The 27,707-nt window shown below is 34.8% G+C and overlaps 1 protein-coding gene across 1 annotated transcript in view; it reads right to left on the bottom strand.

The window, feature by feature from the left end:
* The window catches only part of LOC105534661 (netrin receptor DCC), a 389,147-nt gene that overhangs the window by 330,220 nt on the left and 31,220 nt on the right, over window positions 1–27,707 (bottom strand). Inside the window, exons 3-5 of the mRNA XM_011973437.1 lie at window positions 13,425–13,573; window positions 10,885–11,023; window positions 3,719–3,768 (exon numbers count right to left, since the gene is read on the bottom strand). Of these exons, the coding sequence (XP_011828827.1) occupies window positions 3,719–3,768; window positions 10,885–11,023; window positions 13,425–13,573 (338 nt within the window). The remainder of the gene's footprint in view (window positions 1–3,718; window positions 3,769–10,884; window positions 11,024–13,424; window positions 13,574–27,707) is intronic.

The raw sequence follows: 27,707 nt of genomic DNA, 5'->3' as shown, positions 1-27,707 counted from the left end.
TAGAAACACAGGCATAGATGTTTGAAGCCACAAGAGATTTTAGAGATTCTCTATCCAGCCCTCTCATTTTATCAATGAGAAAATAATGTCAACTTTGAAAGGTTCCACAGATTAAAGTGGCTAGAGGAAAAATGAACATTCACATGTTTTCCTACCCAGTAGGGAGCTGCATGAAGGCAAATTCTGGATCACATTCCTTATTATGTATGATATTGTAAGAGGTACAGAGTAAATGTTGAATAAATAAAACTGAGGCATGTGACTTTTCACAGGTTCAAAGAGTTAGTAAAAGGACCCAAGCAACTTGAATTCTATCATCCTCTAAGCATTCTTACTCATGAGAACTTTTAGATTGAAACATAGGGAAGTATTAATATTTGTGCTCCAACATTAGCTCTCTGTGTTCTGTAAATGTATCCTTTATGTTCTAGCCAACTGATTAAGTTGTAGTATGTATTTGAAATATCTAATAAGCGAATCAATAATTGAATAATAATTGAATTTCAAATTAAATTCTTAAGGAAATTATTCTTATAAAAAGTTTCCCTAATAAAATGTAACATTTTAAAGTCCATTTCATAAACCATGATTTTTTTCTGGAAAAGATATTTCTTGTAACAAAATTTTAGTCTGAGAAATAACCATTTCATTATGACCCAGTTTTACCTGAAATGTAATATGTATAAGTCAAGCCATTACTACAACAAAAAAAGTAGTGTTCATAGTTAGCTTGTAGAAGAGGAATCTAATCAGTTCTGCTATTATAGCTTTGTAAAAATATTCTACCATACTGGGTTTTCAAGAATGATACAGTAAGAGAATTTGATTTTGTTCTTGGTTCCATTATCTAGATGTGCAAAGTGTAAAGACTTCTCTGCTTAATTATTTTGGAACATGATTTCTGGGTCCAATTGGCTTATAGGTGACCAAAACCTTAACAAGTACCTAGATTGTGATCATATGTCTTATCATGACCCCTCAGTTTTATGTGCAGAGATCCTAATCATCTTTCTGCAAAAATGTTAGTTGAACCAAATTATTTCATCTACTATCAATAAAAAATCATTTGTGCTCTATATTTACAAGTATTATATAAAATAAGTTTTTAAAGTGTGATTCTGTTCCATCTTAAAATCCCAAGTAAAATAAATTATGTAAAAAATTCATGAACTGAGCATAGTCGCTCATGCCTGTAACCTCAGCACTTTGTGAGGCCAAGGTGGGAGGATAGCTTGAGGTCAGGACTTTGATACCAGCCTAGGGAACATAATGAGACCGTGTCTTTCAAAACACACTAAAATAAATTAGCCAGTCATGGTGGTTACATGCCTGTAGTACCAGCTATGCAAGAGGCTGAGTCAAGAGGACCACCTGAGCCTAGAGGTTCAAGATTGCAGTAAGGCATGGTTGTGTCACTGCACTCCAACCTGGGCAACAAAGCAAGACCTTGTCTCTAAAAAATAAAAATAAACAAAAATACCTTGGAATTCTGTTAGTGTTTAAAAAGAACACATTTATTCAACTATAGTGTTTCTTTTTAAATACAGTTTACTCCTTGAAATGGTAACAGTCAGGGGTAAATATTAATGTATTTTAAAACTTTTCATCTATTTCAAAGAAAAGACAAAATAGCATATTACAGTTGCCTTTGTCTGAATCACCACACTGAGAATGCAGAAAGCGGTGTTTTGATTATCCAGTTTCTTTTCTCTTGAAAACAGCCCAAGAAAAAAAAATTATAATTCAAAATTTCTTAGAAGCTATGAAATAAGATCAGAGAGAGGAAAAGGAAAGAGGCAGTGTGACTTTCCAGTGCCTGGGCATACTATTTTCATTCTGAAAAGCTAATGAACAATTTACATTTTCTAGCACTGCAATGTTCCAGAGATCAACTACAAGAGGATAGAAGCAGAAGTGTTTGTATTTGCTTGCTGCAAGCAAGCAAATTAGAGAAGTGTACAAACTGTGATATTTGTGTGTGTATATGTACATATGTATATATGTATATGTATATATGTGTATATGTGTATATATACATATAGAGAGAGTCAATTTTTCAATCCAGGAATTCCCTCTTCAGTAAAGTAAATCCATATTCAAATACAGTTGGCATCCAGGGTCATTCAGTAATGCCTTATACACATTTCAGATGAAAACATTCATCTTTTGCTGGAGTACACTCTCAAAGGGTATGAACACACAAACACAAAATAGCTTGTATATCAATTTCTGTATTCTGTCCTGGAGGAAAAATATAAAGTGAGTGAGGATTCTAATAATGATGAATTATTAAACAAGAGACACTACAATATGTTTTCCAAATTTCATTCATTAACAACATACCATAATTGTAAAAATCTACTTGACTTTGACTTGGCAATCTCTTAAGTGGCACATCTATAAAGCAGTGTTGTTGCACATAAAAAATGTCATTTTTAGGGTTATATTAATTTTCAATTAGTTTTCTTTAGCTCATTTTTTCCACTAAGTTTATTTTCTTCTTTCTAATTTTATATTTACTTTAATAGTTCTTACCCAATATATTGCCTAAAATTATAAGAGAATAACACATTCACTTGCTTTGAACGATAAATTCATTTGACTGAGACAAATCCAACTAACATCACAAGATACAGCTTCATCATAGATTTTTTTAAACAAAATATTACAAGGTATTTGCACATGGAATGAAGGAATCACTATCAAGTTAGATTCCTCGCATACGTCATATTATTACTTTCTCATAAGTCAATAAGGAAGATAGTAACGCTTACAATACTTAAACATAGAAAGAGGTTTGCTAAGGTTGAAAACTTTGCTAAGACCAAATAGTTATGAAAAGAGAAAGCTAGAATTAAAACCCAGAGTATGACTTTTTCTAAGACCCATATCATTTCTCTGCTTTCTCCCAGAGCCTAGAAACCACTTAGGCCAATTTATTTGCATGAGAAGTAACTAACCGGAGGTCCAGACATAGTAAAATTATTTCCCTGGGTGCACGTGGCCAGGAGGTGACAGAGCCAAGTCAGGCAAATCTTCATTTGTTATACTCTACTAGGTGGCCTTGGCTTATTTCCAACCCTGAGCCACTTGAAATAATGACATGTTTCTAGAAAACTGACTTCTGTCATTAGGCTACTTCAGCAACACTGGCTTAAGTTGAGCTCTTTTGGAAGTCACAGCAACATTTTGGGCCAGGAAAGTACTAATAACTAGGAAGCTACTACATAAATATAACTGTACTGAAGTTCAAGAATGGCCTTCAATGACTACATTTATAAAGGAAGAATGGGGATGATGATGAAATATTCAATTCTAAGTAATGTGTTAGGAAACAGTCTTTCTTTCTCCCAATTCTTTCAATTTCTTCATCTGGCACATTATCAAAGCTATATGATAGACTGGTGAATAAAGACAAAGCAGATGTCTTTGTTTCCTTATGGAATAGCCTTTGACCACTAAAACATTTACAAGATCAATGTTTGTTTAATATTTGTAAATCAAAATATTTGTTTAGAAGTAGACAAATATTTCATTTAATTTACTTAAGTCTGATGGAAGAGGATGTGGAATCAATGTCACTTGCTATGTTATTCCAGAACATGTCTTCACATGGAAGCCACCACCCTGTACTCAAGACGGCAGTTGGGTGCACGAAGGTTATACATGATAGGCAATCATGATAGGCAATGGAATAGTGAACATTTAGCCAACTTACTCTTGAATTGACCACTTCCAGGGAGACGTTCTGAGGCGGGGCACTTGGCACTAAAAGGAATCAAACAAATTGTCACAATTACTGCCAAAATCTTGAAAGAAAAATACCAACTGTCTTGTAAAAAGAGAGTGTGTCTTTTAATATAGTTTATAATGATAATTAGGGAGGTTTACCCAGGTGGTACTTCAAAAATTTTTGGAGAGATGAAAAATAACTGTATTTGTCTATTTTTTTTCTCACTTGGCAAGCCAGTTAACTTACTCACCTAGGGAGCCCCCAAAACTGTTACACAAGAGAACGCAGGCAGTGATACCAAATACCATCATTTAATTATAGCCCTCTTGTGATAACTTTCCCAGAGAAACAAATAAAAACAAACAGGAGATTTCTTAGAGTAGTTTTAAAGGCTTAAGATATTGTGCATTTCAGAATCTGCATAATTTTATGATAAAATATGTCATTCTAATGGTCACCCAGGTTTTTTAATCCCTGTAATACAATCTTTATTACCTCTTAAAAAGTGAAAAGAAGAAATACTTCTCAGTTCTTTTAGCTGAGTAAAATTAAACCTGTATGTGATAAATGCAAGCAGGTTGCAAATAGCACTTGATGAGTCAATTCTATTAGCAAAGGAGCAGTATATTTTTCTTTGTAGACTTTCTAGGTATTTTATTTTTCTTGCCTGCATTTTTGTTTAACTACTCCTTTATAGAAGGAAGAACATATACAGCTCTCTTTGAATATTTAAATATCTACTCTACCAAAAAAAAAGTGAATATTCTATCATGTGAGTAGTTTTAAAAACCAACCACTTATTGAGGGCTCTTATCTGTCAGGAACTATGCTAGATGTCTGGGATGAATAAGAAATGAAACAAAGCTTTTTGCACCATAACAGGAATAGAATTAGCATTCAATAAATTGTTAACACATATTAATCTATTAAATGAGTAGTCCCTATCCTTGTTTCTCACAAATGGATGAATTTAATGGAAAAGAAAAGTTCTCAGGCATTTTCAAGAATCTAAGGGCCATTTTTGATGTCTTTCCCCTTCTTTTACTAGAATTTGAAAAAAATCTATGTTTTTCTATAGGGTACTTACATTTGACCATGAATTTATTTATGCCCTGCTCTGAATTTATCTTCTAAATAGTAATTATCATGAAGACATGATGTGTCACTGATTAATCTTTTATCCTCAAAACTGACATTCAATTAATATTTACTGAATTAATAATTGAATGAACAAATGAGTACTTACTTACATAGTTCCTAGACCTTTCTGGGACTAATGGGAAATGCAATCTTTTTTTTTTAATTTTGATTTTGAACTTCTGATCTTAGTGCCTGATGAAGTTTGCAGCCAATGTAGTTTCTGATAAAATGCTCATTTGCTTGTTTTTCATGAATTAACTCAGCAAGTATTCTTTCAAAAATATTCCACAACTTATAAAATGTTATTATTTAATTTTTTGAGGTTTGTATTCTGATTTTAAAATTAAATACAGAATATAACCCCAATAAGGAAAAAGATATTTATTCATTTTGATGTTGTATCACCAATATCAAGAAGTTTAAGGCACATGGTGCACACTCAGTAAATAGTTGCTGAATAAATATATTAATAGAAAGTTTATGAATTACAATAAAAATGGTTCCATAGTCAGGATTTGGTCCCAAGTTTTGTTTTGTTTTGTAAATTTATTTTTTAAGTTAAAGTATAAATTGTATTTGTATTATTTATTTATTATTCATTCTATTCTAAACATTATAATTATTGACATAAAAATTACAATTTAGTTGTTTAAATTGAAGTATCATTTGAAGAATAACATGCTCTATATGATATAATTTCACAAACTTCCAAAAACGTTATCCTTTAAAAGCAAAGTTTGGAAATAATGCCTTAATATTAAGTGATATTGAGTCACTCCTTAAACATAAATGTATATTTCTAGTTTATATTTAATACTGTAATACTGACATGTCATGCTACATGTTTCTAATAATATTACACTCATTTTTTGATCAATTAAATAGTATCCAAGCATAATATCAATTACTAACTGAATTTTTGATAGATAATTGAATTTTGGAAGAAAGAGAAGGTAACATTATCATGTGTTTTGTTGTAGGTACGATTCTAGCTGATATGCAACCCTTAAATGTCACTTTCATTTGAGTTTACAAGTAGCATTTAACTCCTCATTTCTAGAAAGCCAAGAAAACTTCAATAGGATAGATATATATGTGTCCTTCTTTTTGTAGCTACCACAATTTTATAAGCATCAGAGCTGTTTTCTGTATTAAGAATTGAAAGGCAGGCTGGGCATGGTGGCTCATACCTGTAATCCCCACTTTGGGAGCCCAAGGCAGGTGGATCACTTGAGGTCAGGAGTTCGAGACCAGCCTGGCCAATATGGTGAAACCCTATCTCTATTAAAAATACAAAAATTAGCCGGACGTGTTGGTGCACACATGTAGTCCCAGCTACTCCAGAGGCTGAGGAAGGAGAATCGCTTGAACCTGGGAGGCAGAGGCTTCAGTGAGCCGAGATTGTGCCACTGCACTCCAGCCTGGGCAACAGAGTGAGACTCTATCTCAAAAAAAAAAAAAAAAAAAAGAATTGAACGGCAATATAACAAAATTCTTTTAAAAGTCCTTATGTAATAGTATTGAGGTAGTTTTTCTATATTTTTTACAATGCACATTTCTTTTCTAACTTTCCACTGATAGCACACTGACTATTCTTGTCATGTCAGGGAGGAGAGTAGAGATTTTTTTTCTACAGTATTTTTAGTTATCAGTTCCTCCTCCCTCCTTCTCACTATCAATTTCCATATTATTTGGAGATAAATAGATACAATAGATGCTAGGGCTAGGTGAAAGTGAAGAGAATCCATATCGATCTGTTCTTTTCTATATTTGTCTTTACAAGATGCTTCTTGCTTCATGAGGCAGAAGTGAACGAACACTTTTCTCTTCAAAATGTCAAATAATTCATTATTTATAATAAATAGGTTCATTCAAGCCAATCAGAGGTGGGGCTGGAAACTTCCCTCAATATGGTGAAGGATGCTGGCTGGAAACCCATGGAGATGAGGTATTTTGTAGGACAGATCAAGTTCCCATAATTATAAATTAGTCTCCAAAGGCACAGGCACTTCAATTCCTCCCCTCAACAAATGTATGCTGCCATGTGCACACAATTTATAGACCAAAATCATTCGTATTTATTTATTTGAGACAAAGTCTCTCTCTGTTGCCCAGGCTGGAGTGCAGTGGTATGATCTAGGCTCACTGCAACCTCCGCCTCCCGGGTTCAAGTGATTCTCCTGCCTCAGCCTCCCAAGTAGCTGGGATGACAGGTGTGCATCACCATGCCTGGCTAACTTTTTAATTTTTACTGGAGACCGAATTTCACCATGTTGGCCAGACTGCTCTCGAACTTCTGACCTGAACTGATCTACCCACTTCAGCTTCCCAAAGTTCTGGGATTACAGGAGTGAGTCACCCCGTCTGGCAGTAATTCATATTTAATTATAAGCATTTTCCTTTAAAGGCACTTATCACAGAATAAAAGAAACGTGTTTGCACATTGAATCTTGTTTCTGAATTTACTAGCTTATGTGGTCTGGCTCCACTGCTTACTACCTTTTGTGAACTCTTTCTGACTTAGTTTTGTTATCTGTAAAGTAAGGAAAATTATAGTAGTATTGTGAGGATGAGAGGTAAAGGCAAAGTACTTAGATCGGGGTCTTGCCTTAGTAAGTATTCAAGAAATATTAATGATAACATTCATAAAAATAATAAGCACATTCTTATGTTGGCTATGAAATCAGGTCCGTCTGTGTTTGGACACAGGACAAGCTGGCATGGAAACTTACAATGGTTCATTCATTCATAAAAGCTCTTAGTGACTTAACTATGCCAACTAGTCCAAGAGACCATATTTTGGAACAAATTGGCAAAATCAGTTAGATGCCCATATGCTCAATAATCTCAATGGTGTGAAAAAAAATGGCTCATTGTAAACCAATGGTTTTCTAGGTGGAGGAATTTGAATGAAAAATAATGTTCTACTCAGAAAACAAAGCAGAGCTAAATTGGAGATGACAGCTCATCTGGATAAAGATCTTTACAAGCCTCCCAGTAGAACAGGGGAAAAAACATAAAATAATGAATTCGGAAGAAATTTATTTACGTTTAACTTTTGCTTTTTTTAAATTTTTCTATGCCTCAATGTATTTTTTATGGTAAGACTCCTGACATGAAAAGAATTATTATGTTCTCCATAATACAGATGCATTTAGACACAGTTATATATTAAATATATTAAATTAGTTCCACAAATGGGAAATCCTAAAGATAAGCCTTTGCATATAAAAATTTGCACAGTTTTGACTGAGCTGTCTAATTAATTCAATAAATATTTACTCTGTTAGGAGGAACACAGAGATAAATATAACAGCCTCCCTCATATTTAGGAGCATGTAATATAAATATAATGAGAAAAAGTGATGTGCACATTGGTACAGATAGTATTTATTAAACACTCAAATGTCATACACTTTGTTAGGTGTTTGCACAGATCAGCCCATTTAATTTTCACAACATCCACCTGTTACAACATACACAAAGTTAAAGAAGAACAGCCCTCCATGGCTGAAGACTGGGAAGCCGGTGACTATTAAATGTGGTTAAATACAACTCAATGTGATATATGACCTCAGCGTGAACAGCTTCAGTACAGAGGAGAAGACATGAGATTGAAGTAGACAGAAAGGAACTGCATAATAAGGAAATGAAAGCCGAGAGCCACAGATTTGTGTTGGACATTAAAAGAGATGAGTTGATTGTAAAAATGAATGCAGATGAGGTCAGGGTGTCCACTTTAAGAGGCTTATAAGTCCTTGCTATCTCCTTGCAGTGCATTTGAGAGAGGGAATTTGGTGTCCTTTGCACAGTCATGTTTATTGGGGTTAGGGTCATGAAATTCTTTTTTTATAGTGACAGACATTTTCTAAGTCCTAAACATTGTAACACTTCCAGAAGATAATTCTTGGACCAATGAATAATAATCTATCTTTCTCACTTATGACATTTAAAACCAAACTGGAGAATAAGGCCACAGTATTACAGTTCAGAGTGTGAATGAAATCTACATAAATTATGTAAAATATTCACTTTCATTTGTTTTTCTTTTATTTTTATAATTATAAGTTGTGAAGTAATTTATTCTACCATAAATATTCTGTTCTGTCTTCAATAACAGAATTGGATGGATGGGCATAAGCATTACATTAAAAATGATACCAAAGTGGTATTACATATAAAATACATTTTAAAGTTGAATTTGCAGATGAGCATTATTCCTGTGTTCTCTTTGTACTGTCCTTAATAATATGCATGCCCTTCCTCATTTCACTGATATTGTGTGAAATATACACCGAGGTACTTTCCCAGATTAAACAATGATAGATCTGTCAAGAAATCACAAGCTAAAGCCATTTTTTAATTAAAAAGATAAATAATTTATAGAATTAAATGCACCAAATGGAAACTGTTGCTGAAAAGAGCTAGCTTGTGGTCTTCTTTAATATTCATGAGGGCCTGTCTCTACATTTCTGCATCTGCCTAAGTTTTCATTGGCCCCACATCATATACTTTGATGTATTTTATTTTTACTTTTTATCAAATTTCCCAACCTTTCATGATCATCTAGCAGTTAGGTTTCTAGTTTCCCCTGGCCATTACTTTGTCAACTTTATTCTCTTTATTAATATTTATTCCTCTGTTTTATGACATTAAAAAACAAGTCTAGCTTGGGCAACAAAATGAGACTCTGCCTCTACAAAAAATAAAAATATTAGCTGGGCACTGTGACTTATGCCTGTAGTTCCAGCTACTCGGGAGGCTTCAGCAGGAAAATCCCTTGAGGTTGGGTGCAGTGGCAAACGCTTGTAATCCCAGCACTTTGTAAGGCCAAGGTGGGTGGATCACTTGAGGTTAGGAGTTCAAGACCAGCCTGCTCAGCACGGTGAAACTCTATCTCTACTAAAAATACAAAAGCTAGCCGCGGGTGGTGACAGGCACCTGTAATTCCAGGTACTCAGGAGACTGGAGGCAGGGGAATCACTTAAACCCGAGAGGTAGAGGTTGCAGTGAGCTGAGATTGCACCACTGCATTCCAATCTGGGTGACAGAGTGAGACTTCATTTCCAAAAAAAGGAAAAGAAAAGAAAAGCCCCTGAGCCCAGGAATAAAGGTGGTAGTGAAGCACAATTGTGTCACCGCACTTCTTGTCTCAAATGTGTGTGTGTGTTTTCTTCCATTTAGCAGGCAACAGACACATTTTTCATTATCAATTTTAATACTTTAAATTTTAATATCAGTTTATTTGGTCTAAGTCCTTAAGATATATTTTCTAATTAAGAGGTAAATATAGGGGGATTGTCTATCATTTATACCTTTTATCACCTGCACACTTTTAGATGGAATACATACAACATGCCAATCAAAGTTAGTCCACACATGCACAAATGTGTTTGTATTAGAACATTTAAAGAAATAAAAAAATACACAAAAATAATTTTAGGTCTTAGTCAATAGTCACATTTTGAGGATTACCTATTAGTATATAGTGACTCAAGAGTATATGTATATGTATATGTATATGTATATGTATATACATATATATTTATTTAATTTGGAGAAAGGGTCTCACTCTGTTGCCCAGGCTGGAGTGTAGTAGAATGATCACGGCTTACTGCAGTCTTGAACTCTCAGGCTTAAGTGATCCTCCAGCCTGAGCCTCCCAAGTAGCTGGGATCACAGGTACATACCACCATATCCAGTTCATTAAAAAAATAACAACCACAAAAAAACATTTACAGAGATAGGGTCTCACTATGTTGCTCAGGTGGGTCTCAAACTCCTAGGCTCAACTCTTCCCCCTGCCTCAGTCTCTTAAAGTGCTAGGATTCCATGTGTGAGCTACCACACCCAGCTGGGAGTATATATCCTGAGAGAAAGTTTATATTTAACTGTAATAGTCCATAAAATTTTAGTCAGAAAGCCTTGAAAACGGAATCTATGATATATATGCAATATTACGTCATTATTTTAGCAAATATGTAAAAGGAGTTTTACTGTTTTTAACTTACCGTCAGAAAGTGTAACCACTGTTATATCATCAGTAGATACTCCTGGACCGTAGCGATTATAAGCTAAGAATCGAAGACTATATTCGGTGAATTTTTTCAGGCCTTCCAGTTTGTAAGATAGTCCATCAACCTCTATATTCTGGAGACATAAAACACCAAAACTGTTATCAAGGAAGCACATTAAAGTAGAAATGGCACTCATTCTGTGCAATCAGTGAATTGGACATTAGACTCTTACAAACTACACTCCAGACTTCTAATGAGCTATAAAACCTACCTTGTGACAGACTCCCCCATTAAAAACCAACTACTTTGTAGACTCCTTGTTAAAACAGCACATGCTATTTTTACAGTCATTAAGTTCCAATTTGTTTAACACTACTCAATATACTGAACGGTTTGGGTTATTCTACCCACACCTAAACGCTCCCAGGCAGAAGGCAGTTTATAACGCCACGGGAACAGAGATTTTCTCCTGTACCCGAAATGGAATAATTCACCAAGAAATAACAGACTTTGTACTTCTATTGCTGAAATATTCCAACAGCACTTGAAACTGTCAGACACTTTGCCACAATATTTATCTCCCAGAATGCTGTTAGATTGGTTGAAATTATTTGAGCATCTCATGGCTGCAGTGAGTGAGCTACTGGAGGTGAAGGTCACTGAGGAATCAGATCTCCACACTCACATCTATCTTGGATGATTCTGGTTTCGAATTTATTTAAATTGATTGGCAGAACGCATTGAAGAGCTAAAATATATAGAAAGGCAGATAAAACAGAAAGCTGAAAAAACAAGAGCTAAAAATAGCTTGAAGAGAGCAAGAAAAAAAATACAACCCATGATTACATAGGAGGAGCTCTTGTAATGCTTATCGTATAATAAAATTTGGGACTGGACTTGAGCTATTTTTGAATATAAAATATTTCTTATTTTTAAATAAAAATTCTGGTCATGTAGTTTATGTGAAAGTAGGAAGACCATTCTATGCTTGACAAGCTTCACAACAAATAATAAGAACTCCCATATCCTGAGGCCAATTTTTGATTTAACTATTGAATATATACTTGTCTGTATATATTTTCCTATACGAAGTTGAGAATCTGAAAGTAAATACTTCAATAGCTATACATACATGTATACATGTACATGTATTATAATACCTATATAATATGTATTATATATTATATATTTATATATAATATATAATACATTATATAATTACATACATTATATATTATTATATATAAATATATAATATATAATACATATTATATAGGTATTATAATACATGTATATGTATACAGATATAGTGCATATATAATATATAATTACATATACATAGATATATGCATTATATATACATACATATTATATGTATACACACATGTATCATATATGCATTATATAGACACATATGCATTATATATGTACACATATATGTATTATATACATATTTTATATATTTCTATATGCATTATACAATATATATTTATGTATTATATATGCATATGTATATATGTATTATATGTATACATATATGTGCTATATATTATATATGTATTATACATGTATAATATATGTATTATATAGGTATACATGTATGCATATAATACAAATATGGATATATATGTATAATATATGTATTATATACGTGCATACATGTATAATGCATGTATTATATACGTGCATACATGCATAATATATGTATTGTATATGTATATACACGTATAATGTATGTATTACATGGGTATACATGTATTATATGTATTATATAGTTATGCATATATTATATATTATATAGGTATACATATATTATATAGGTGTACATATATATTATATAGAGGTACATATATACGTATATATGAAACTCAGAAATTCTATTTTTAACATACATGTGTGCATGTATCACAAAATAGAATTTTTCAGTTTCATGGGTCTCCCTAAAGACCTATTTACTTTTGGTTTACCTGAACAACTAAGTTGCTTCTTTTCAGGTGTCTATGCTAACCATTGGGTAGGAGCAAAATCTGAGGAGGGGGAGACTAGGCTTCTCAGAGTAAGTTCTTCTGAAAACAATAAAAAATGACAGGTCACTTCCTGATGATGGAAGGGAGTTAGATATAATATAAACGTATTAGAACGAAGAAAGCAATTTGGCGAACGCCGTTGACTATGAGGGCAATCACCCCTTAGTCTAAGGAATAAAAATGCAAATGCCTTCCATGACCAGGTGAGTTAATACAAATCTGGTTGCCCACACAGGCCAGGTCACTGCATACTCAAACAAAAAATTGGCATCCTTTCTATTGACTTCACTTTATTGCCCATTTACCTCTTATCACCAGAATTTAATTAAATTGTGTAAAGTTTCCAATAGCAAGGGCTTTAAAACTAATCAGCTTTTCAACAAACATGCTAAACACTGGGCTGTATCAAGAGCTTGTGGGTCTTTTCCCATTTCTGCAGCCTTAGAGCTATCCAATGGATGGAAACATCCAACAGATGGAAGCAGTGTGGTCCATTCCTTCACCTACCTGTTCTTTTCCCGTGGACACCTCAGTGCAGAACAATCTGTAACCTTGGACTGGACCATTTGCATAGGCAGGGGGTTCCCAGGTAATAAGAATTGAGGTAGGTGAGGTAGATACAGCTTGCAGGTTTTCTACTGGCCCTGGAACTTGCACTGTATACAAATAAATAAATAAAGTGATTAGGATGAGTGGGTTTTCTTTCTCAAAACAAAGAGAACTACATTTTTACACATCAATAAAATTCTAGGAGTATGTATTTTAGAATAATATGGAATAAGAATATAAAAATATAAACTCTGGAAACTTTAGAATCACTTCGTTTTAAAATTCATAAGAAAGTTTACATTAACCAAAATTGCCTATTTTGTTTTACATTTAAAGAAACTGGTAAAGGAATATAAGTGACTAAGATAATGGCAGAAAAGAGTGGGATTCTGAATCAAAATTCTTAGTCTGAAAAATTTGCCACTATGCCACTGTGTCTTTGCCTGCATATGGCTAATAACTGCAGAAGGAAAAGAGAAAGTACATTTGGAGTACTTGTACATTTTGGTTCTACTTATAATTAAAATAGGTCGTGCAGCTATGGATAATTTACCACATTGTCTTTATTTAAGTCAGAGTTTTAAAATCTTGCCTGATTCTGGGTCCATTAAATTAATTTTAGCATTTCATTTTCAATTCCACCTTTTAGAATTACATTTAACTTGCCTGCTAACGAAATTAGCACAGGGCCACACTTTTTTTTTTTTTTTTTTTTTTTTTTTTTTTTTTTGCAGAGACAGAGTCTTGCTCTGTTTCCCAAGCTGGAGTGCAGTGGCATGATCACATCTCACTGCAACCTTGAACTCCTGGGGTCAAGTCATCCTCCTCTCTCAGCTTCCTGAGTAGACAGGACTACAAGCATGCACCACCATGACCAGTTAGTTTTTTATTTTTATTTTTTCGTAGAGACCAGGTCTTACTATGTTGCCCAGGACAGTCTTGAACTCCTGGCAAGTGATCCTCCTGCCTTGGCATCATGAAGTGTTGGGATTACAGGTGTGAGGCACCATGCCCAGCCCAGGTACCTTAAGATTGTGAAACTTTTAGATTTTAGAGAAGTAACACGATATCTGTGCAGGGTTTTTGTTTTGTGTTGTTTCGGTTTTTCTCTAATGGGGTCTGTAGTAGCACCCTGTTAATCAAATGTAACTGTATATTTGCAGTAAAGCATATGATACTCACATCAAATTGATTACATTGTTCATCAAATGTAACTATATATCTGTAGTAAAGCATATGATATTCATGCCAAATGGGCTTATTAAAGACTATGGGTTAGATTCAGATGCAGAATGAGTTAAGAAAAAGCTTCCATTTTGATTCTTTGCAAATTTTGTATTTGATCATAATTTCGTATTCCTGCATATGGACCTGTATATGGCTTGTAAATGGTAAATGCAACGGCCACATTGTGGTTACCTAAAATCAATAAATGACATCACCATTGCGAGTTTAACTACAGTCTTACTTAATATTGTTGTCTGTGTATTTTCCCCAACCTTGGATACCACCTAGCTTTGGACAGATATACATTGTGGGCCTGTAATACAGTTCTGAGAGTTTGAATTTCCATAGCAAAAGTGGCATAGAAAAAACCGACTGGTATGTATCTGATGATATACTTCTTACATCAGTGTGGAACTTAACAGCATATCTCTGCATCATTTTTCAAGATTTGTTCCATGGAACCCAGGTCCCTTATGGTATCACTACTCATACATTCATTTGGAAAAATATCTAAATATTAAAGCACTCCCCTCAACAATTCAGGATCCAGCTTAGGGTCAGGTTTTGTTGCCATGTCTTTTCAGGCTGCTGTGAGTTGGAACAGTACTAAATACATTGACTTTCAGGCAATTGATACTTTTAAAGAAACAAGCCCCCTTTTAAAAATAAAATTTTCATCATTTTGAGTGTGTCCTTTTCTCATGTTAGATTTAGGTTGTGCATTCAGACAAATGAAATGTAAATGATTTGTGTTCTCAGGGCATCACATCCAGAGGCACAAGCTTTCTCTCTGCCCTCATTTATGATGTCAGAGCTGAGTACCTGGTCAAGTAGAGTTTGAAGGTCCCTTACCCCATCCTAGCCCTCTACTCTACCACTTACAACTAATAAGCAACCCGTGGTGAGATAACATTAGGACCATATAAATATGCTTGTTATCAACATTTCCCATAGATTTAGCATCTACTAATGGTTCTTGATGGAGTCAATTTCTAGCATGGTGGTTAAAATATAATGATTTTTTTTTCTATTCCAGCACTTTCTCTACATTTGCTTGTTGACGCTTAGCATTAGACTATAAGCAAAAGTCCACATTTTTCTCTTTTTGTGAATCTTTTATTTCAATGGGCACATGGATTCCTTTTTATAATCTATAATTCATCACTGTCCTTAATTATATTGGTGTTCAAATTTACCCAGATTTAACTAGGGAAGCTCTTTTTAATAGTGTTTCTCTGTCCCTGTGACATGCCCCATCATTTATTGGAGTACCTCTTTTCTTTTTGGCATAATATGTTCCAGACTTATCTTGATCTTGCCTTGGCTCTAGAAAAAGAATTCCTTCAAGGTTTTCTGGTTCTTTTAGTGGAGAATGGTATAAAGACAAATATTTGAATTCTAGGTGTATAAGTTGCTACTTGAGTGCATTTGCTTCTTGGTCTTTTTTAGTGAATAGAGCTAAGAAACATGCATGCATGCATACATATGCACACACATATACTTACACAAACATTTATATGCATATATACAGATAATACATATGTTTCATGACTCCAAAGTAATGCATCCCATTCCACTCCATCTCTACTGGATTTTGTCTTGCTCTCCTCATTCCTCTTTGATGTATTCTTTCACAGAAAGAACTCTTAGAGAATTGTATTTTGGTAGATACTTTATTAGTGTCCCCACTTCAATATTCTTCCAGGAAGAAATACTTTTTCTATGAAAAAGCTGTCTGTTCCAAAAAGGAGACTTTAAGAGACAAAGTTGAATAATGAGGAGTCTTAAAGTGTACAGTGTTGCTTTAGTATTGTGTTATAACAAATTAGACATTTTCCTTAATGGGAAAAAAGTGAAACAAAGCAAACCAAAAATGTGTCCATTAATATTGTTCAAGTGGATTGTCACAGTACTGTATTTTAAAGAAAAACATAAATAATTTGTATGCTTGTATTATTACTGATATATTCACAAAGACAATGCACATATTTCAAGAGGGGACATTTCTGATTCTGAACCTATTATTCCTCTACAGAAGGCAGAGAAAGGAGCGAGAGCATTGAGACTGAATGACCTGTTAAGATATATGCTGTATGTGAGAGATCCAGAGTTGTTATGTGGTGCACATAGTGCATAAACATGTGGCCCAGTTGATACGTAAAGTACTCATTGAATGTGTTCCTTCTAGCTCTCTTGTGGCCACATGGAAAAGGTGTTGTTTGTTGTGAACGTGGCTCGATCTGGGAGCAGAGATTTGGATTTAAAAATGACTGAACTACAAGGGCATCACTTCTCCTTTGAGTTGTAACACATTCAAAGCAGGTGACAGCCCAGCCCTAGTTTCCTAGACAGAACCACTCCAGGAGGACTGAGAGATGACTGGGTATCTGGGGGAATGGAAAAGGAGGCAGTGTGTGGGAAGTTTCTGCTCATCTCTCCCACTAGAGCCCAATGGGGTGATGAGAAACAATTCAAATGGACTCCAAGTTTCAAGGGGCAAAAGAGAAGAAAATGCATCTCATCTGATCCATCATATACACAGTAGGTGGCAAATTTGCCAAGAAGGAAGGAGTGTGAGGTGTACCCATGTCACTCAGAGTTTTCTGAGGCTCCAAGTGTGGCATGGAAGAGAAGCTGCAAATTAACTGTTCATCCAGAGTGAAACCTATGAGAATCTGGAAGAGCAAGCTGAGAGAGCTGCCTAGCAAGGTAGGGGCTGTGTACGGTCTGGAGTGGGAGGGCGTGTACAGCCTTACCTGACCATGACTCTGAGAATCACTGAGGCTTGGAAACTTATGGGAATCAGATATGACAACCATACAGACACTTCTGTCAGGCATTGGGGGGGAAAACAGATTACAGGGATATCTGCAGCTCAAAGCAGTATCCCCATAAGAACAAACATGAGGTCATACTCCTCTCCTTCTAAGCCTAGCGAGGGCTGCTCAGTGTCCTGGCTCTTTGCCCCAGGAGAATGGTCAGTACACATTCCATTGAGTTGTCCAAATAATTGCAGGACTGTCCTTTCCACAAGGATATGCACAATGTTGCTACACAGAAAGCACTCACTAAACATCAGTCAAATGAATGATTTTATATACAGTTACAAATATTACCATAAATCACAGGCCTAAGACACATTATGTAGTCTAACCCATTTGATTTTGTTGATTCATCACTGTTACTAAAAGGGATCACAAAAGAGTGTTTTCCTCATACATCTGGTATGAATTAAAATTGGTACATGTGCTATGTGTTTGGTGCGCCTGCAAGCCTGTGGGCACCTTCCCCATCTGATAATTCCTTTATATCTACGTAGCTTAACTATTATCAGTGGGGAAGCATTAGGCAGTAAGTATCGTACTTTGGACTCAGTTTACACTGGTAGTGCCAATCCCAATACCCTGTGCATCAACTGCACTCTTCTGGATCATTTAGTTTAAGTATTCACAACAACTGGATGCATTTTTATCAACTGCCAGCCAAATGAGAACATTCTATTTGTTGGTGTAAAGTTTCTAATTGCCTTTATTTTTTCCTGAGAAACGACTGCCCTTCGGTGCTAAATTGTTTCCTACTTCAACTTTTTTGTTTTAAAATTTATTTTGTGATCTGATTTTCAAAATATTCTGTTAAAATAAAAATTTCATAATTGTATTATTTGAATAAATATGAATATCAAAATATACATATATTTCATATAAAATATCAGCCCTCTGAAATAGACCAAAGTAGTGCTTACCTGTTAGACACTCTTATTTACTGCATTCCTGGCTAGTGTCAAGGCTCTTTGTTTCACTTAAGCTACTGAATGCTTACTCGTCTTCACAAAAATGCCAAAAATTAAAATTCATTATTTCCCTAATATTTTCCCTTTGATTTATATATATATATGTGTATATATATGGCCTTATATATATATGAAAAATATATTATTTATGTTAATTATGGAGATACGTATAGGTGTGCATGTACATATATATACTTATACATTTATTCAGATCCATATCCATAAAGTATATTTTAGTATAACTTACATACTTTTACATATGTGATGCATTATATGCACATGAGCTGCAAGAGAAAATGAAATAAAGGGAGACTCAAAAATGTTCTACAATGAGGTTGGATGCAGTGGCTTATGCCTGTAATCCCAGCACTTTGGGAGGCTCAGGCAGGAGGATCATTTGAGGCTAGGATTTTGAGACCAGCATGGCCAACAAGATAATACCCCATCTCTACTAAAAATACAAAAATTAGCCAGACGTGGTGGTGGGTGCCTGTAATCCCAGCTACTCAGGAGGCAAAGGCAGGAGAATCCTTTGATCCTTGATCCCTTGAACCCCAAAGGTGAAGGTTGTATTGAGGCAAGATTGTGCCACTGCACTCCAGCCTGGGTGACAAAGCTAGACTCCATCTCAAAAAAAAAAAAGAAAGAAAAAGAAAAAGAAAAAAATGTTTAACAATGGGAATTAGATGTGAAATCAATACCGCTAATAGCTTCAGCCTTCCATTTCATTACATTTTAGTATGTCAGTCAAGGAACTTAATGGGCTTAACTGCTCATCGTTCGAAGATGTCTTTAATATTCCTCACTGATTCCCTCAGTTGGACAATAATTTTGTGGCAAACTGCGTCTAATTTCTCCCCATCTCCATTCAAGTTACCTATTTCTTCAAAGAATGGAAAGATTTCAGAATAGATGCATAATCTATGCAAGCAACTCATCAATCAATGTCAGCCTATCCAACTACCTTTTTTAAATTTCAGTGTTTCATTACAGTGGAAATTCATTATAACATCTGTATTTCAGAACAAATTAAGTACAGTACTTACGTTGGAGTAAATGAGGTGTATTACATGTCACTATTTGCACTGGGAACAGTAATTTCTGACTATATATATAAATTTATAGTATAACAGAGCACTTTATAATGAGAACTTATTGGATATTAACCCCAATAAGCAATATATAAAAGTTAGCCGAATCTTTAATAAAGCATGATTGATTACATATAATCATATTGAAGACAGGATGTGTGTGTGTGTGTGTGTGTGTGAGAGAGAGAGAGATCGCGAGAGCGAGTGAGCGAGCTTGCTCAATTTAATGATTTACAATTGATTAATTATAAATGACAGGATGTATGGTTTTTTGTCCCTACTCTACGTATGATAGAAATCTGTCATTAGCATCAAAGAGTCCATGAAGAAGCCCCTGAAATTATCTTGCACATTAAAAATTGTAATATGTATATTTTTTGAGGAGTAGGGTTCTCAGCTTCTATCATTCTGTCTTAGCTTCTACCATTTCTATCCCCCAAATGGTAGCCTCCCAACTATCTCAGGTTTCTTTTGGTTCTGAAAATCAGTGATTCTTTATAATCAAATCATTTGTAGTGATTGTTAATTACTTTACAATGGGAAAACATCATTTCACTTTAAAGAGCAATCTTCAACTTTTAATCAAATGCTACTGTTTCAAAGCTAAAATGTATTTGTGAAATAGACTTCTATTTTATTTTCCCAATCATGGGTATTTCAAAGACATTTGAATTTATCTGCTTTAATTCACCAAATATTTTAGGTTATAGGATGTTAGGGCTCCTGATTATCAACAAATCACATAGCGTACATGAATCAGTACACTTTTTATCTTTTCTTTCTCTTGCTCTGTTTTCATTCAGATATCTAACCATCTGCCTTCCTGTCTTCCCTTTACTATAAGAAATTTTATATTTGCAATAATCAGACTAAAACCTAAATTATGATTTATCAAATATGTGTCTTTAAAAACCTTGGGAGCTTAATTAATCCCTTTCAAAAAAGAATCTGAATATGAGGTTTTCAAAGAAAAAGCTTTAGAAGGATCAAGGCATGCCACTATCTTCATAATACTGAACGAGGCTGATGTCTCCGAGCCATTATACTTATGTTTCTCAGCTGGAAGTCCAAAATGAAGATAAATGTTAGTGTCAGGGAATATGTAGTTGAACATTTGAATATTTAAAGTCTTTTTTAAATGACTGTGTAGTACAATGAGTTCTACTGTTCCTAAATCATCAATTTAACAGCACCGTTTAAAAAAAAAAAAAAACAACTAAAAGTGGATTTGAAGAAAAACTGTCACCTGTTGTCATTCAAATAATGACCTATAATTCACATAGCCTCAATTCAGGTCAGAATTCTGAGGTTGAGTCTATCCCTTTATTAGTTTGCTAATTTAAAAATGATTCTTGAGCCTATATTTAAAAATGAATAGCAAGGGATCTAAGTAATTATCTGTAGTGATCCAAATGGATTTAGACCACAAAGCTCTCTTCCTTTAAGCAGCAGCTTCCATTGCTGATGATCTCCTCACTGAACGTGTTTCAAATGCAAGCCATTTCTGAAACTACTTACAGTTATTGATAATAAAGTGTATGCGTTGATTGCCCCTTTGATTTTTTTTTCTTCTGTAGTTAACAGCTTTAATGATATTTCTATGAAATCTGTTTCTATTCTGTACGAGGAATGCAACATCAAAAAGCCTGCAGGCAATGTAATTATTAACATAATGAAACCTCTTCTTGACTGAACTGTACATAGTTAGGAGATATGACAGTAATTTGGCTAGGAAGAAGCACAAACAATAGGGTAGATTTCTATTACAAAACCACAGGAGTCTGGCAACATTTGGTTGGAGGAAGCAGTTATTACCTGTTCATTTCACCTTTAGTTTTAATATTTTCTATCTGCTAACACACAATATACTAAACTGTGCCATTATATATGTGTGTATAAATATATATAGAACAGATGCAGATATGGATAAACACACACACATATATAATGTGTGATATAGATGATGGATATAATTTATATATTACCTTTGTGCACATATATGTATATGCTTAGATATTAATGAATATTTTTGACAGCTTAATAGAAAAAATTTTAATGACTCCCTGTGAAGAAAATAATCTTCCAAGCAGATTTCTTGTAATTCAACCTAGAACTGGAAACAGTTTGATAATAAAGGGATTACAGAAATTGGCCTCCAGACAAGGTCTTTCAGGAAGACAGCTCAGAATTTTCACTAACACAACCAAGTAGTAATAACCTTGGGAAGTATGTAGAATATGTTTTTAATGTACAGCATTTTGAATTTTACTTCGGAAAACATAAGCAATGCCTAGTAATGCAAAGTGTCGTGAACAAGGTAGATTCTGGACTGCATGGTGGAAGCCTCAAATTGTTTCAAGTGCAGATTTCTAAGTAATGTCAAATGCAACTGTTTTTATCATCTAGAAAAACTACCCGCACACACCAAACGGAAGATAAAAACTTAAAGTTTCACCCAAATGTGCTTAAGTTTACATACTAAATGTTACATTTACACATTACTGAAAGTTTGATGTCATATACACCTAACCATATTGACTTAAAAATAATTCCACAGTAGCCTGGGTCTCATTACTCCCCATTGTGATTGAAATGTTTAGATAATTTTAAAGTCTAATAATAATTTCTATGCATTCAGCATACAATGCTTTCTCTAGAACTGTGAACTCTTTTACTATGAACTTTTATTATAAATTTTCAAGGAACTTAGGAAGGAGAAAATGCACAGAAAACAACTATAAATGAACAACAGATCATATATAATCAAGGCTAAACATTCTTGGGACAACCAAACATATAGGAATTCTAGAAATAGATCTATAGATGAGATACATAGGAATCTGGGATGGTAATGGGGGGCTTAATTAAGAACAATTTCTTGAAGAACAATTAAGAATTTGCATTGATGGATGAATGAAGGATGAATCTGGTGAGACAGGAAACATCAGGATGAATGAGTTGAATGGGTAACACCCTTGACATGAGCCTTTCCAGAACAGAACTTACAAGTTGGGAAATGGAGACAAAAACTAGCCTATACATTGTGGAAGGTTTCAGATGATGAGGTTTTCAAGTAAAAACAATGAGAATAATTCCAAGATGAACTAAATTAATGATCGCACATGTCATCTCATATTGAGGAAACCACCTTTTCCCCAAAGCATGGAATTACCATTAAGTTGTTTTCCTAATAACCACCATCAACAAATCAAATCATGTTTTGCCAATCGTAGAAAAATGTAGTCTCTTTCATGAGATTCAAAGAAAGTTTAAAAAAATCATCCATTTTTCTCAAGATGCCTGTCTCAGAAAATTCAGTTTAGGAACAAGTATTCACAGAACTCTAATTTTCAAATGAATTGTCAAGGACTTTTGATAAAATCACATAGAAAAGTCAGAAACTATCTCTTAGATAACTAGTGCTTTAAAAAAATGCTTCAGGTAGGATTGAAACATCTTAGTTTTGATTCCTGAGTCAAAAAAACCCTTGTCCTACTTAATATTAGTGTATCCTTGGGCCAAGTATTAAATACTCAGAGCATCATTTTCTCAGGTATTCATTATTTCTGTACCACAGAGCTAGCATAAGGATTATATGAGATTATATGAAAAAGCAAGTGTTCAGTATAATATGGTAGTTAATACTGTTACCTGAAATCAAGACCCTGAAGCTTTTCCAAATATTGGTTAGCTCATTAGACAATTGGAGGAAGAAGTATTTACTCTTCTTAACTGTCAGTATTGTTAGAAGAACATGAAGAGATGATGTATGCAAAGGGGAGATGGAAAACACAGCATTCCATGGATGCCTAAAAGGATGTGGCCTGAGTTCTCACCAAGATTATGCTTAAAAACCAAACCTGGACTGGGTGTAGTGGCTCAAACCTGTAATCCTAGCACTTTGGGAGGCCGAGGTGAGTGGATCACCTGAAGTCAGGAGTTCAAAACCAGCCTTGGCAACATGGTGAAAACCCATCTCTACTAAAAATACAAAAATTAGCTTGGCATGGTGGCACGTGCCTGTAATCCCAGCCACTTGGGAGGTTGAGGAAGGATAATTGCTTGAGCCCAGGAGGCGGAGGTTGCAGTGAGCCGAGATTGTGCCATTGCATACTCCAGCCGGGGCAACAAAGCAAGACTCCATCTAAAAAAAAAAAAAAAACACACACACACACAACCAAAAACACCAAACCTGGCCAAAAGAGTCCCTGATAGAAAAGCCAAGATGATCCAGATGTGATATCGCCAATATAAATGGAGCCTTTTAACTTCCTCATAAATAATCCACATTGAGATTCATTTGTTGTTGTATCTCTATACTCTACAGACTATAAATTGATGTTTAATTCTTTAGAAGACTCCCAAGCAGAAACCTTCAGAAAGGGCATTTGCTGGCTTCTTCCTTACTTCACATTGACTTGAGACTTGTATATATCTCAAGATTGTATTTCCACACGCAAAAATCTCAGTTCCCCATAAATAGATATGCATCACGGAGACAGGTGTCTTCAGCTTATGCACAACTCAGAGTGTTTCCCATGGTAATAATGTGACTAAACCCAGCGACCTTTCTCAAAGTTGGCTTGTATTATGGTCAGTACGGGAACAATCAATATCTGATGTTTGTAGTTTTAATAGAGCAATAAATGACATGTATAGATTGCTTTTATAAAAGAGCCCTGCTGTCATTTATTACAGGAAAAGGAAGCAGTAATCTTTTTTTCAGACAGTCAAGTGAGCACATTTTTCTACATAATGAAAAAAAGATCCCACCTTAAAAGATACCATCTCTTTGGGGAATCAATTTATTGTTTATCTATTTCAAGGCTTTAAAAGATAAGGAACTGCCTTGAGTAAACTGGCTCTTTTGGGAGGGAATATAAATTAAGGAAGAAATTTAGCACTCTATTCTAACATGCAGGTTTCACAGAAGTCAGAGTTCCGGGATGTTTTGATGCACAGGATGCCAGCAAATCCCATCTATTACATCTTGGGTAACAGAGACCAGCAGCAAAGGATATATCCTCCAGAATCAGAGATTTAGAGTTCAAATCCAGAAGACTCATTCAAGCTATGTGACTAGGATCAAGTTATTTAATGTCTTTGTGTTTAAATTTCTTTATTTAAAAAAACGGGCAGTGCTTACCATATAAGTAATGTTATGAAGATGAATAATAAATAATTTATGAATTATATTTGGAACAAATGAAATGCTCAATGAATGTTAACTATTTTTACAGTGTTCCGGGCACTGCAGGGATTTGAGGGGAAAAGAGTGAACACTTCCATAGAACTCACAGTCTTAATATGGCAGGACCCCAAGGTGCAGGGAGGAGAGGAGTCCAAATGAGGTGAGAAAAATTCTTGGGGACAGGTCCATGCCAGGCCTTAAAAGCCTTGGGAGGATATGAATCTTTTATTCTAAAAATCAGAAAGAAATTGCCATTTTAAGCATTTTTCACTCTGCTGTACACAGAGTGAATTGAAGGGGGGCAGAGATGAGTGTTGCGATACCAGTTGGTAGAACATTCCACAGTCCAGAAGAGAGAAGAAAACAGCTTGAATTAGAATAACTGCTGGCCATGGAGATGAAGAGAAGGGTAGGGATTTAAGAGCTATAGGGAAGGTAAAATCAACAGGACTTGGATTGGAGGTAAGAGAGTGAAGATGATGGAAGCATCAGGAATGACTCCTGCAATATAGATTTGTATAGCTAGGTGCTTCTGGTGTTGTTCACTGATAAAGGAAACACTGGAATAGATTAAACTGGGCATGTGTGTGGGTGGAGTTGTGTGGGTGAGGGAATCCACAGGTTTGGCACCACACTGGCTTTGAGGTAGTTCGCTGTATACAGAGATGTACAGCTGGTTTTTCATTCCTGTACGAACACTTATAACCTATAATGTTAGGTTATAAGTGTTCTTTCCCCCATCTTCTCTTAATTTATTAAGCTCCCAGTTTGATAATTTCACACCCTACTTCTATTAATGGGCATATCACAAACTCTTTTCTTCTTTATTTATTTCTTCTTCAACTTTCTGCTTTTTCTATTGATGGATAGTCAGCTGCTTTTCAGGAAGATCAGCTAGTCTCCAGATCCTGTGATCATGTTTGTTCTGTTTCCCACCTAACTCCTCTAAACTTGATCTTTTTTGAGACACTCAAAATAATTACCCTAATTAACAGATCAGACTGTGCTAAGGTGCTTTTTTTCTGAGCAATGTATATGTATATTGAGGAATTTTTGTCGCTCTTTCTCCATACTTGAAAAAAATGAGCCCAAAATAAAATATCTTTCCTAATAGCAGCAACAATAAAAATTCCAGTAACAATGAACCCGGGTATACATCTGACCTTGACAATACGGAAATTAATTTTCACTTTGTGATTTCACTGACATTTATCACTGAGAAGCACCTTTAATGCCCTTATACATACACGCATGCAATGGAAAGATTGATAATCACACAGGGCAGAAAACCTAGTTTCCCTGTATCTCTAAGAAGCATCTAAAAGGCTTCTGGTCGGCTGACTGAACCACCCTGAGGATTAAGTTTATTTTATTTTCAGTATTCAAAAGATAAGAAGTTTATTAACCACATGGAAGATTTGGGCTTGTTCAGAGATAGCAGCAGGAAAACAAATAGACTTCAGCGGTAAATCGTCTCACAGAAGTTGAAGAATGACTTTAGGTAAAACTGAATACAGGAACCCTGTTGTGCTGCTCTGGATCAAAAATTCCCCTTTCTCTACCCAACTCCACTGCCTTTGCTTTTATTTCTATTGGTGACACAAAGAGCCAGACCAACGGGAAAAAAAATGACTGAGTCATGCTCAAGTGCTGTTATCATGTTGAGTAAACACCGAGCAAAATAAGGAAGACAGTTAACTATGAATGTTATTTAGATAACTTTTAGAAACAGTTATTTGAGAAGAGTTAAATTTAACCACTGTATTTTGGTAACTCTAAAACTCAATTTAATTTCAGATTGACAACCTTCTTGGCTTCCTTTTGACTGGACATAAGACACAAGCAATATACATATAAGCAATCACTGTCCAATATCAATAAGCTACAAATACATGCAATTTAAATTTCCTAGTAGGCCCATAAGTAAAAATGAAATAAGTGAAATTAATTGTAATAATATAAAATTAAATATTTTTATAAAGATTGGCAAAAATACTATAAAAATACTAGGTTATAAAGAAAATGTTAAAACATTATGTCCAAAGTGATAAAAATTAATCAAGCTGTTTAATTTAAATACTCTGTGGCATAAATAAAAATGTAAGTGATATGTTAAATTTATTATTATATTGGTTTTTGCTCTTAAATATATTAGATAATGAACCATACCACCAGAATTAACATCTACTCATTTCTGGGAGTCCTAAACATTTTTGTGAAGAGCTTGTACTGAACTACAAGCCAATTAACCCTTCTGAAGAATAGAAGTAGTAATCATTATTTTTTATTTCACTGCAAGACCATAGGAGAGGGCTTTGAATCAAGAAAGTCAACTGAGAGTTAAAATCAAATAGGTGATTTATAGCAGATAGTAGAAACTATGTGCCTAGCATGGTCGTTGGCATGACGGTTAGTATAATTCATCCAGGCTGGCTTAATCACACCAATGTCGAGATTTTTTGTTTGTTTTTGAGATGGAATCTCACTCTGTCACCCAGGCCGGAGTGCAGTGGCGTGATCTTAGCTCACTGCAAGCTCCCCCTCCCGGGTACACACCATTCTCCTGCCTCAGCCTCCTGAGTAGCTGGGACTACAGGCACCCACCACCACGCCTGGCTAATTTTTTGTATTTCTAGTAGAGACAGGGTTTCACTGTGTTAGCCAGGGTGGTCTCAATCTCCTGACCTCGTGATCCACCCACCTTGACCTCCCAAAGTGCTGGGATTATAGGCATGAGCTACCACGCCCGGCCAATATTTTAAAAATATTATATTGTCACTGCTATGTTTTCTGAACTAATTTTTATCAATGGTGAATTAATAAGAATTTTAACTCATTAAAGACTGTTGTCAAAATGCAATTAATGTTTATTTTTCCTAAAACAATCATGGTAATCTTAGTTTGTGTACACACACACACACACACACACACATACACAGAGT

The sequence above is a fragment of the Mandrillus leucophaeus genome, unplaced genomic scaffold (assembly GCF_000951045.1).
Source record: "Mandrillus leucophaeus isolate KB7577 unplaced genomic scaffold, Mleu.le_1.0 Scaffold1375, whole genome shotgun sequence".
NCBI classification, from domain to species: Eukaryota; Metazoa; Chordata; class Mammalia; order Primates; family Cercopithecidae; genus Mandrillus; species Mandrillus leucophaeus.
The sequence above is the reverse complement of the archived record's forward strand: the minus strand, read 5'-3'. Positions and strand labels throughout refer to the sequence as shown.